At 41.0% G+C, this 13,768-nt stretch overlaps 1 protein-coding gene across 1 annotated transcript in view; it reads right to left on the reverse strand.

Annotated features, from left to right (window-relative positions):
* Nucleotides 1-9,295: 9,295 nt before the first annotated feature.
* The window catches only part of DAW1 (dynein assembly factor with WD repeats 1), a 39,190-nt gene continuing 34,717 nt past the window's right edge, over nucleotides 9,296-13,768 (reverse strand). Inside the window, exons 12-13 of the mRNA XM_033112390.1 lie at nucleotides 12,514-12,676; nucleotides 9,296-10,234 (exon numbers count right to left, since the gene is read on the reverse strand). Of these exons, the coding sequence (XP_032968281.1) occupies nucleotides 10,200-10,234; nucleotides 12,514-12,676 (198 nt within the window). The 3' untranslated portion in view covers nucleotides 9,296-10,199. The remainder of the gene's footprint in view (nucleotides 10,235-12,513; nucleotides 12,677-13,768) is intronic.

Raw genomic sequence — 13,768 nt, forward strand, 5'->3', positions numbered from 1 at the left:
TCATTGAAGCCGTGTCCACCAATAATATTAGCTACCCATTCATTGAATGTTTATGGTGTATCTGGCTCTTTTTAAGTATCTATTAACTTAATCACAAACTCCCCAACTATTATTAGTCCCACTTTATAGATGAGAAAACTAAGTCAAGGAGGGTTTGAATTCTCAAGGTCCCACATCTAAGAAGTGGCTGAGCAGGATATTAAAACAAGCAATCTGATTCCTGAGTCCATGTTTTTAGTAGCCAGAATTCTGTCACTTATGAGTGGCTGTCATGGCAGCCACTCTCCCCTTCCCCCAAACAAGGACCATTATGACAGCTTAATGGCAACAAAACCCCCACTGGTCCCCTCACCCCCAATTGTTCCAGGAAATGGCTACCACAGAAAACTTTCCAACTACAGCAGTGAGCAATCCTTCTTTTGAAATGTCCCTTTTCATTTATTCATTTTGGTTTTTTTTTTAGCTTTTACTTCCCTTGCCTCTCTTCTGCACAGCAAAAGAAACCATCGACAAAATAAAGAGGCAACCAACCAAATGGGAGAAGATATTTGCAAACAACGCCTCCGATAAGGGGCTAATATCCAAATTATATAAGGAACTCACACAACTCAACAACAAAAAGACAAGCAATCCAATTAAAAAATGGGCAGAGGACATGAATAGAAACTTCTCCCAACAAGACATACAAATGGCCAACAGATACATGAAAAAATGTTCAACTTCACTAGCTATTAAGGAAATGCAAATCAAAACCTCAATGAGGTATCACCTCACACCAGTCAGAATGGCTATCATCAACAAGGCAAATAATAACAGGTATTGGAGAGGCTGTGGAGAAGAAAAAGGAACCCTCATACAATACTGGTAGAAATGTAAATTGGTCCAGCCGCTATGGAAAACAGTATGGAGGTTCCTCAAAAAATAAAGACTAGAATTACCATATGACCCAGCAATTCCTCTCCTGGGTATCTACCCAGAAAATCTGAAAACAATTATCCATAAAGATATAAGTACTCCAGTGTTAACTGCGGCATTATTTATGGTGGCCAAGACATGGAAACAACCAAAGTGCCCCTCGATAGATGATTGGATGAAGAAGATGTGGTTTATATACACAATGGAATACTACTCTGCCATAAGATGAAATACTGCCATTTGCAACAACATGGATAAATCTTGAGATTGTTATGTAAGTGAAATAAGTCAAACAGAAAAAGTAAAGAACCATATGACTTCACTCATATGTGGGATATAAAACTGAAGTCAACAAAGGAACAAGACCAGCAAATAAAACAAAAACTCAGACACAGACAATATTTTAGAGGTTACCAAAAAGGGAAGGAGGGTGGTAGAAGAGGGTAAAGAGGGTCAAATATATGGTTATGTAAGAAGAACTGACTCTGGATGGTCAACAGACAATGCAATATACAGATTATGTATTACAGAATTGTACATTTGAAACCTATATAGTTTTGTTGACCATTGTCACCCCAATAAACTTTAATTAAAAAAAAAAAAGAAATGTCCCCAAAGTGCCTTTTGCCCCCTTGCAACAAACCAAGGGCTGCCAACTGTACCTGAAGACCAATTAGGAAGTTATTGCATTTCTAAATCTCACATCTTAATAGAACACTTGTCAATCAGAGACTATCTCAGTACTTCATTTTTTTTTACTCTATGAAATTGATTCAACTTTAAAAGCTCAAATACCTGCTGAAATGCAAGTGATGACAGATGGTTTCCCTTGACACATATTTATAAATAAGTAGTCTTTAGTAGTTTGGTCTCAGACTTATTTTTGTCTTTAACAACTGAACACAAATGAATATTACACTTTGATTTATAATCATGTTAAAATATTAAAATTCAAAGTACTTACAATTTTTAGACTCTAAACCCACTGGAATTACAATAAACTTTATTAAAACATAAAAAGGAATCCATGTTACACTCTGATCAAGTATTAATATTAAAAAAATATACTTGAGTGTTGGATTCCTGATAGACTGTGTCATTATAAAATAAATAATTATAACATGGTTTCCAGATCTATAAAGGAAAATAGAGCTATCTCTTTCTTCCTGGTCTGTGTCCTCATAAATAGATGAGAAAATGTCTCTACAGTGCATCAGTATTAATGAGCTATGGCATTTGCCTCAGATATGCCAAGATGATCCTAAATTTTAAGCCATACCACTGAGCATTGTTATATATCCCATAACCCTGATCTGCAAAAGACATAGAACGAAGTTTACTCTTTATACTCTCCATTTGTAGTTATAAGAAGAAGCAAGACTGTTTCTGCCAAAAGATAAACATTGCCACCTACTGAGACAATTTCATCCCCCCACTCCAAAAAAAAAAAAAAAAAAAAAAAAACCCTGTACCCATTAGGCAGTTGTTCCCCATCACCTATCCCCCTAGTCTCTGGCAACCAACAATCTGCGTTCTATCTCTATGAATCGCTTCTCAGCCTTTTGGCTAAGAGCAAGTGTATTGTCTGTATGGATTTACCTATTCTGGATATTTCATATAAATGGAATCAAACAATACGTGATCTTTTATGTCCAGATTCTTTTCACTTAGCACAGTGTTGTCAAGATTCACCTGTAGCCCATCAGTACATCCTTTTTTATGACTAAATAATATTCCAGCATATGGGTATGTCACAGTTTATTTATCCAGGCATCCATCTGTGGACACTTGAGCTGTGGTGAATAGTGCTGCAATGGACATGAGTAACATGTGCTTAAGTTCCTGTTTTCAATTCTTTTGGGCGTATAACTAGAAGTGGAATTGCCAGATTAAATGGCAATTTAAGTTTAACTTTTGAGGAATCGTAATATTGATTTTTAAATCAAAACAATAACAACATAAAAGACAGAGCTTGCCAAGTAGCAGACTTGTGGGTATGTTCTGATACCCACAAATCAAGTAAGGACCAACCGTAATCTAATCTGATCAGAGTCTTTTTCCAGAATAAGTACAGTGGTGGAGAAGAAAATTTTCTGTGGTAGAATCTATATTTCTTTTACTGTGTAGGTAGACCCAGCCCATATTTAAGAGTAATAAAGTCATTGTAATATAAAGGAAAGAAAAAATATATATCTGAATTATAATGTGCCACCAGGCTTATTGTATCAATATGTCAAAAATCATTACCTTGGATTCAACAAACTGCATTTAAAAATGCAATCCTGAGAAGGTCCAAGATGGCCGAGTAGAAAAACACTGTGTGTGCTTCCTTCCATGAACACATCAAAATTACTAAATTGTAGAACAATCAACCTGAAGAACTACCTGAAGACTGGCTGAACAGAAGTTTTATAACTAAGGATATAAAAAAGAAGCCATATTGAGACTGTTGGGAGGCGGGGAGACGTGAAATGGGCTCTCCCCAAACCTCAGTGTGGCACTTGAGAATCAGGAGGGATATCTCAACCTCAGAGGTTCACCCAAAAGGAGCAAGGGACCCCAGTCCTACACCAGGCTCCCCATCCAGGAGTACTGGTGCTGGAAAGAGGAACCCCCACAACATCTGGCTGTGAAAAACAGTGGGGATTCTGACCATCCAGGTGGGACAGAAGACTGCAGAAAACCCAGACGTTCTCTTAAACGGCCCAGGCACAGACTCAGTCACTTACAAGCACTCACCCTGGGCTCCAGTGGAGAGATGGGGATTCGGGAGGGCAATGCAGGCATACTGGGTGCAGACGGAGATGTGTGGCCTCGGGACAAGTGCTGGAGGAAAGTCACCGTTTTCCCTGTCCTCTTCCCATGCAGCCGGCAAGTGGACGCCATCTTTTCTGTGCTGAGCCCTCCCCCACAGGTCAAATCTAACTCTGATTGCCCTGGTGAGTTCAGCTGGGAACCCACTGCACTCAGCTCTCAATGCCCGAGGCACTTTCTCCTGAGCAATCAGCTCTGCCCATTGCATTCTTTCTTTGAATACTATCAGAGTCTGCAGGCCCCAGGTAGGCAGTAACTGGCCTCAGAGTGCTCTGACACTTTTGCTGAGTAGCTCCAGGCTCAGCACTGGCACCAAACCAGAGTCTACATTAACCTGGTGACCACAACTCTTCCCACTCTAGTGATTCTCTGACACCCTGCCTCACCCGACTAGCATACTGTGCGAGGCTTTATCTGTGCCTGAACCTTAACAGAGCAGCAGGTAGCAGCATGCCTTGGGGGTGCCCTGGATTTTTGCAGTTACCCCAGGCGCAGTACTGGTGGCAGCCTCCTCAGTTCACAGCGTGGTTCCAACTTTAGCACAGTCAGCAAACAACCACATCTGTTGTTTGTAGCTCCAAACCAGGTAGTCCCCGGCTGGTCACAGGCAGCGGGTGACCAGGGCCTGCATAAGAACACCTTCCAAGAGGCACCAAAACCAACATACCTGGAGGTTGGCTTCAGCCCACAGCAGAGCACCACCCAATTAGCCCCACAAGCAACACACAGAAAGGGTGATCTCAACAGGCACCAGAGCCTGCTGGGGTGAATCCCACTAAATGGGATAAGTCCCCCACACAGCAGCCCATAAGCTGAGGACATATCCAAACCGCACAGCCAGTCAGCCTAAGGGCTAATACCACCCCCTAATATGCCAATAGCAATCAAGGCTCAACTATAAGAGGAAGGTACACAAACCCACACAAGGGACACTCCTGGAGCACCCGGAACAGGTGACCAGGGAGACTATGCCAAGCCCCACAGGGCACCTACTACATAAGGCCACCCAGCCAACACTGGGAGACATAGAGTATCTAGCTATAAATAATCTGATAGGGCAAAAGAAATCCAAAGTAACTAACTAGAAGATTGTTTCAGTTTCTAGGGAGGAGGATGGGTGGGTAATAAGATTATAGATTAAAATGGCAATAAGACTGGGTAGGTAAAATTTGTTTTTTAATTGAGGAACGTGTTTAGGATTTGGTAGATAGAGAAAATAAAAGTTAAAAAAGTGATAGATGATTCCACTGTTAGCAGGAATAGAACTGTTGAGGTGATAGGGCAAATGGAAATGATAGGGAGGGTAGTAAATTATCTTCTTGACTTGATGAGATTAAAAGAGATCACAATATTTAAATTAAAAAAACACTGTGCTAGCCAACTTGAAATGCAGGACCGATGCCAACAAGAATGGCAGAGTCCTTGAGTTACCGAATAACCAATTTTGAGACTGACCTTGTTTTAATCATATATTTTGTTACTTGCAGCCCAAACCCTGCTAACTAAGATAATAGTAAAGCTGAATTAAACAAAACATAAGCATTCTTGGTAAGATAACTAAAATGATTGTAGATATTTTGAATTCGTTTACAATTTCTTGTCTTTGAGAAGGAATATGTCTTCAAATATCTTAATAGCCTTCTTTTTTTTAGTTCAAATTTCACCTCTTTGGAGACACAAAAATTTATATTGTTTGAAGAGTAAAAGCAACAGTGAGAAAAGCATAAGATAACAATTTATTTACTAAATTAAATAAAACATAAGATTTAAATTAAAAGATTTTTGATGTGTTTTTCAATAGCAATATAAGATTTCCATGTATAAAAAGCATTGTGTAGTTCAAAAAGCACTTATTTTGTGTTTAAATGGGGCATTATGCTAAATCATGAGCTACCGTAGTTTTAGATGTGAGTTGTTAGAAAAGATATTTCATTTTTATGAGGAAGATCCACTTTTATAAAATCCTATATGAAGTCTAAATATATGAAGATGGAAGAGAGCATAACCTCCTTTGTTGATGATCTCATATCTTAGCTCCTCTGTTCAACAGAGACCCTTTAAAAGGACAGGTTTCCCAGGGCTGTCAAACTTTAATTTAATTGATTAAAAATCTGATTTACAATTCTCCCTAAGATACTATAATACATAAGTGAATTATATATCTCAACTATGATTTCTGAGTAAATAACACTGTGTTCTTGCCTGGAAAATGTGTTCATATCTGTGGGGACAGAGCCAGGAGTGGTTTCCAGGCTCTCGCCCTCACGTGGAAAGGTGCTCACTCGGGTAGTAAATGGCCATCAACTGTGATTGGATGGCCATCAGCTGTGGCTAGTTGGCCGACAGCTGTAACCAGTGAGCCATTGGCCACTAATATAACTGTCGTGGCTACGCTAGCAGAAAAGGGGGGCAAGAAAATGGGAGCTAGTAAGAATATGGTGGCTGAGCTAGCAAGAGCGGATTGCAGTTAACAAGTGAGGCTGGTTGACAGAGAGAAGTGGACGGCAGTTTGCGGATAGTGTAGCTCCTGCTTCCTGTCTCCAACCCAGCCGCCAGCGAGCCTATAGTGGTATGACTCCTCTATCTATGGCTCTGTGGGTGTTCCTTTTTGGCCTCACCATATCCTGTGTTCTTATGTGGGGAGCAGGAATAGAGACCCTGCGTGACACCCTGCATGACAATATCTGAAACAGTTTTTTTAATGATGACTGCTAAGTGACTGATCATAAGAACAGCAGCCAACATTTATCACCATCCTCGTTATGTGCCAGGCAGTCCTAATCCACAAAACAAGAACTATTATTATCACCACTTTCCAGATGAGAAAACTGAGACAGAGTGAAGTAATTTGCCCAACAATTAAGAGTTGGAATCAGAATATACATACAGGTACTCTGACTCCAGACCCCATACACACTTCACTCCACCCTACCATACACCAGGTGAAAATTAAGTGGGTATATGCGTATGTAGTGTAAGTGCTTGACATTAAGCTTTTGATTGCCAAGGCATCCATTTCAGCCATCCATCTCGAATAAACATGTTGTCAGCGGCATGACCCAACTACACTAAACAACTAGACAAAGAGCCAGGCCTCTCCCACCCATGAAGTTCCTCTTTTAGAAAATGCTGGGTAATCTAGATCACTGATTGGGTAACCCCACTTGTCCGTTCCCGAACACTAATTCCCACTCCTATGTTCTAAATTCACCAATAAAGAGTGAACCCACAAAATCCCAGGCACCCCACCCTCACCCCTAATAAAGGCAGAGCCCAGGTCCACACACCTTCCTGTCACTACTCATGACCTGCTGTGTGGCCCTTGGCAGTGCTGTGTACCCTCCAGGACTTGTAATAAACCTTGTTTTTCTTTCAAAACTCCCTGATGGTTGTTGCTGAGGTGCGTCTTACAATCATAAGAAACACAAGGGCCAGTCCAGCCACCACATTGGCTCCAGGTGGGGAAATGTCTCTGGGGGCTGCCACAAGCAGTACAGGCCCAGGTGAGTGCCTCCAGCATTCCTAGCCAATAACTTCACCTGTCGATAGGCTGAGACAGACACGAAACAGTATATTATCACTGTTCTTATGATCTTAAGTATTTAAACACTTATTTTTTAAGTAGGTTGGGATATCTAGAAACCTTCATAAATATTCTACAAAGAAAAAATCTCTCAATACATAAAAATGCGAGGAACAAGCCATTTTCTGGCCAAGGGCTTCCTACACCTAAATTTGTCTGGAAGACACAGGGTGAGCTCCATGCCCAGACACTGGCTGACGCTTTTGAGTGATGGAACAAAATGGTATTGCCACTTTCCCTAAAGTCATCAAAGAGTTAGAGTCAAGGTCTGCAGCTGCTTTAGAGTTTTAATAGAAGTAGCTGTATTTTGGCCTGGTTTTCTCTAAGCCAAGCTCTCCTTGATTTTACCATTTCTGAACTTCCTTCTTCCAGCAGTTGCACTGAACTTTTGTTTATTTCATTGTGTTTTATTTTTTCTTCTTGAGGACTGGACATCCATAGATGACCTGAGAGGTAATTCTCACTCCAAACCTTCCCACTGATGGATCTGATACTCTTCACCCACGAGGAAGCCTCGCTCTCTTAAGAACGTGGTGTAACAGAATGCAATCTCTGAGTGCTGAATCAGCTGCGCATCTAACATCTGGATGCCTCTGGTAAATTATTTGACTTCGCTGTGACTCACCTTCCTCATTTGAAAAATCAGACTGTTACCTGCTTTGTAACCGTTGCTAGGAGGACTCAAGGAGATCATTTGTGTATACAGTTGGGGGACGTCAAGAAGGACTCAGCCACCCTGAACACTATTTTTATTATTAACAAAATGATTCTATAAAATTCTCATGTGTTCTCTTGCTCGGGATTCAGGCATCACTGGTTTTATCTTGTGGTTTATCTTTTATCATTAATTTTTAATATGCATTGTGGCATTTTACATAGAATGGCCTGTTAAAAAAATTTTTTTATTAGTTTCAGGTGCACAAAACAAGGATATAGTTAGACATTTATCATTTACATCCCTCACACTGTGTCAACCCCCCTCCCCCATCCACTATCCCTCTGACATCGCACAGAGCCATTACATTTCCACTGTCTACATAGCTAATGCTGTATTCCGCTTCTTGTAACTATACAAAGAATATATAAACTTGTAGTTGACAATCATTATTCTTCAGCTTCAGGTGTATAGTGCAGTGATCAGGCATCTACATCTTCCCTGAAGTGGTCTCCCTAACAAGACAAGTGTCCATCGGATACCCTACAAAATCTTTACATTATTGATTACATGCCCCAAATTGATTCTCGTAACCCCGTGGCAATCCTGTGGTTACTGACTGTGCTTTCTGATCCCCTCACCTTCTCCCTTACCCCCACCCCCTCCCATCTAGCAACCCTCAGTTTTTCCTCTATGTCTCTGAAATTGTTTCTGATTAGTTCGTTCATTTATTCTCTTCTTTAGATTCCACATATAAGTGAGATCATATGGTATTTGTCTTTCTCTGTCTGACTTATTTCACTTAACATAATGTTCTCTAGGTCCATCCATGTTGTTGCAAATGGTAAGATTTCATTCTTCTTTATGGCTGCGTAATACTCCATTGTATAAATGTACCACAGTTTCTTAATCCAGTCGTCTACCGATGGGCATTTCGGTTGTTTCCATGTCTTGGCTATTGTGTATAGTGCTGCAATAAGCATAGGAGTGCATAAAATTTTTTTGAATTAGAGTTTTGGATTTCTCCGGATAGACACCTAGGAGTGGAATTGCTGGATCATAAGGTAGTTCCATTTTCAGCTTTTTGAGATACCTCCATACTGTTTTCCATATTGGCTGCACCAGTCTGCAATCCCACCAACAGTGCACAAGCGTTCCCTTTTCTCCACATCCGCGCCAGCACTTGTTGTTTGTTGATTTATTGATGATAGCCATTTTGACTGGGGTGAGGTGGTATCTCATTGTGGTTTTTATTTGCATTTCTCTGATGGTTAGTGAGGTTGAGCACTTTTTTCATATGTCTGTTTGCCATCTGTATGTCCTTTTTAGAAAAATGTCTCTTCATGTCCTCTGTCCATTTTTAAATTGGGTTGTTTGTTGTTTTGGAGTTGAGTTGAATGAGTTAAAAAAAAAAGCATTTCTTAGTATCTCAGCTGCAATCAGGCTGGTATGTGATGGTTTTCTCTAGGACCTCAATTGGTTTTCACACAGGTTTTTAAATTCAGAGTCCAAATGTCTATTCTGTTTCACTTTTCCTTTTAGATAAACCTGCCTACATTTTTTTCAGCCCACTAAGAGTGCAGAATACATTTGCTATTAAATGAGATCCATTTTATTTTCCCTATATTCTGCCCTAGTTTCATTCAGTGTAGGTCCTCAACATTTGGGGGAGTCAAGAGGGATATATTCTTGAATATGAGAGAAGAAAGATTAAGCTTCTCTTCCGCAATTGCCTTTTTCATTCTTAGCTGCAAACGGTAAAATAATTAACTAAATAATAAAACTTCTAATCAAATTCCTAACATACATGTCCCCATAAAAACATATATCATAAATATAGATGTATAATTCACAATGCATTTTCCCTGAAAATTTTATTCCACAGAAATGATAATAATAGCCTTCAAAGCACAATGTAGGAGACACATTGTTAAAGTACTCTGATTTCATTTATCAGTCTCATGATGCTATTAAAAAATAAACAAAATAGAAATCACCAGTGACATTTGCCAAACATTATGCCGTTTCCAGTCATCTCTATCAAATAATATCAAGAAATGATGTAACTTCATCAATTTTAATGGTCTTGTCTGTGGGGCTTAGGACAGTGTATAAACAGTCAATTTGTGGGGGAAAAAGAAAAGAAAAAACATATGAAATATCAAAATAGCTGGCTTGCCCTCTGTGAAGTTCCAGTTCTTGTCTCCTTGCTCATCAACCGGCTTCCTTCAGTCAATGCCATATCCTACAGGTATTATCCTTGCTGCCTGTTAAGACAAATTTTACGACGTTATTTTTCCTATATTTTATTAACTGTCTTTTTTCATATAAGCTACCATTTTCTGGGTCACTGATAGTTATGAATGTGCTCAACGTGCTGGTCTCAGTGCCCAGCTGAGCCATTCAGCTCGGGCTGTTTGTGAGTGAGAATCTTTTCCTTTTCATGTCTTTTCTTTGTCTTTTTGTTTTTTAATTTTGCATGATTCCTGTTAGTTCTAAATTGGGCAAGTTCACGTCCTGCCCACACCAGCAAGATCCATGTCATCGCAGAGTTGAAGAGGACCTGAGATTGCAACCAGACCAGCTGTCCCCTCTGCATGTTCTCCCTGTCCTGCCCTCAAACATCGCCACCAGGTGCAAGTTCAGTGAACTTGAACATCTCCAGGTTTGAGTGTTAGCTTACGAGGAGACAGCACATTCCACTCCGGAACATACCAAAAGGTCAACAGATTTTTCTCATCATCAGTCAAAATGTGACATTTCCATCCTGCCCACGCTCTCCACTGCTATGACAGACACTCTTCCAAAGTAGCCTTGAAATGCTCCTTCTCCCCAAGGGTCACCATTCATATTCCGTCTCCGCAAATGACAACCTGGGGTGGTTCACTTCAGAGGCCAGGCGCGTAACATCAATATAAAAAGCCTCAGGGGCTAGGGGGATTGGGAAAGCCTGTAAAAATTGCACATTCCACCAAAAAGCACCTTATATTTTTAAAAATGTAATGACCACACTGGCCAGTTTTCTTCCAGATGTGATTCTCAACCCATCCTCAGGCATTCCGTGAAAAAAATGCATAGCAGACACTGTCAGCCAAGAAAATAGGGCCGATCAGCTGAAACAAAGCGATGGCTCAGCTGCTGGCAAGGCAGCAGTGTCACCCCCATTCTAATAAGCGCTGCCATCCAGCGGGCCAGTATTTAACACCTTGGGGCTTTAGGGTACACTAAAGAAATTCATACTACCTTAAAAGAGCTCAGGAATTTAAGAGCCAGCACTAAAACAAGGCACAGACACTACTCTTTCTTCCATGAGTTCTCCAGCTCTTTGTGAAAACTGGTTGAGGGAACAGGTATTGCAGAGTGCCCTAACGTGAAACGCGTGGGCTAGGAAAGGCTGGTCTTCTGCCAACCCAGCCCCGCTTCCTTCTTCCTCATTTGGCAGCAGCTCCCTGAAGGAGCATCCCGGGCCTTCGATCACAGCCTCCCAGCTCTTTCCTTGATATAGGAAAGAACCTGACATTGTGTTCACACAAAAAAAGAAAAAGAAAAAGAAAAGAAATGAAAGAAAACACATGGCTCATTATGGTGTTGTTTTAGGAGTAGCTACATTTTAGTAACATGAACATCACAAATCCAAACAACGAAATCTGCAATTTTAGAACGCATCCATAATTAAGTAGAAAGGGGAGGTGTTTTAGGGCAAAAGAGGAGATTGTTCTTGGCACTCCTGAAGTTATATGACTACGAAGCTACCTAATCAGACACTATACAAGCCAACCTTCCGTACATGACATTGAACATATTACAAGAATTAAGCAACTTTTTAAATTTACTCAACACAATGGGAATCCCTGAGAGTTGGGAAATTGGGTCTCCTGTGTCCTCGTAGGGCTTCCCTGGCCCACACTCTTGTAGCATCCACTTCCTGCCAAGGCCCCTTCAGGGGCCCCGCACTCACATTGTACCATATTCTTATCATTTTTCTCCCCTTTCTGCAATCCAAATTAACCTAGTCTCAATCCAGTTCTTATAAATTGTTGCTAATATGGTTAATCCACTGTTAAAGGTTGAAAAATGCTCAGTATGTGTTCTCTTCCCTAAATATTAGCACGTTAGTGGGGGACATCCAAGGAGAAAACAACGTAGCTCAAAGAATACACCTCTAATGGATTATAAGCCCAACTGTGGAGAACCCAGGTCCTGACTTGTTTTACTTACTAACATTTAACTGACATGGACTGAATATTAACCATTCCATGCATGATGCCTTGGGAAATGTAGTAACCAGCAAGGCAGGCCATGGGATTCTTACTTTGTCTAGAGCGACTAAAATTCAAAATTCACAAAGCATTACAATCAGTGGTTGAGCTCACTCCTGTGGTTCCATGATGCAACCAAAATTAAATAACAGACATAGAACCTACCAAGATGAGCCAGGGACCCTGGAAGAGAGATAGGATAAAGGTGAACCACTTTTGGTATTCAGCTTAGGAACTCAGGCAATCTGAAAGGAAAATGAAATCTATGGTGTTCATTTCTCCCCTACCTGTAATGATTATGTTGCCTTTATAGTTGAAAGTACATGAAAAGATTTCATCAGTGTGCCCTTCAAGCACCTGGAGGCATCGCCCAGTCTGAGCATCCCAGATTCTCGCTGTTTTGTCAGAGCTGCCCGTGAGAAGACGGTTCCCTTGGGGGTTGAAAGAAATCTACAAAAGAGAAAGAACAAAAAGCCGTGACAGGTTTGTGTCATAAATATTTTTAATCAGCAAAAAGGGGACACGGCTAAGCACCTGTCACCTTCCCAGCCTGGTACGAGTATTTATTCTTACACGGAACAGTCCCTTCATGATGGGAAAAACACTGCGGGGACTAATTCATGCATCTGAAAACTGAGACAGAAAAGTTGAATTGTCTACCCCCTCACAATTCTAAGGATAAAGCCCAGAGCACTCTTATAATTTGAGTATTCCCCACCCGCTTCGTTCTAAAGACTCATGATGCCTTTCTCCATGCAAACAAAGAGGCAGGACCCTGGTGTGGATGAGAACACAAGTCAGGCGTCTCGATACCCAACCCTGATGCCACCTTTGCAGCCCACCTTTCTGTAAGCGGAAGCATACAGCTCCTCCTTCAATCTGTGCCACAGAATCTGTCAATATCAGGGCACATAAGAGAGGACTTTCTGTCTATTGCTACTCAGTCTGTGTACAGCACTTTCCATCAATATGTTCTGAGTGCCTCCAATGTGCCAGGCATCGTCAAACAGTATCTGAGCAGCAGTCAAAGAAAACCATGGATCCTCCACTCCTTAGGGTGCCATGCTTATAACCCTCTCTAAATTACTGAAGGCAATGATTTGTGCCATCTCCTCTATGACCAAAGGTTTGATGAAGACAGAGCCATGTCTTTTTTTTCCATCACTGTGTCACCAGTGCTGAGAGCAATGCCTATCACAGTGGAAACTCTCAAAAAGCCTTTGCTGAATGAATGAATGAACCTTCAGCTTGGCACTCTATAGAAATACCATTACGGGTGGCAATTCAAAGAGTACTATATCACTTGAGCATAAAATGCAATAACATAGAGTCTGAGAACTCTTTATATTCACAGGCACACAAAAACAGATACAGAACTGCTGAGAGGGCCACACCACACATGTCAATAGCTACCACGCCAGACAGTCAGGACTATGACCCGCTGGCTGTCTCCTCAGCCTGTCTGCTATGTCCACACTTCCTCTATCCCCCTTCCTGCCAGCCAGTGAAAATGATGTGCTCTGCTCTGCCTTGGAGAGCAGG

Source organism: Rhinolophus ferrumequinum, chromosome 8, assembly GCF_004115265.2.
Source record: "Rhinolophus ferrumequinum isolate MPI-CBG mRhiFer1 chromosome 8, mRhiFer1_v1.p, whole genome shotgun sequence".
Classification (NCBI taxonomy): domain Eukaryota; kingdom Metazoa; phylum Chordata; class Mammalia; order Chiroptera; family Rhinolophidae; genus Rhinolophus; species Rhinolophus ferrumequinum.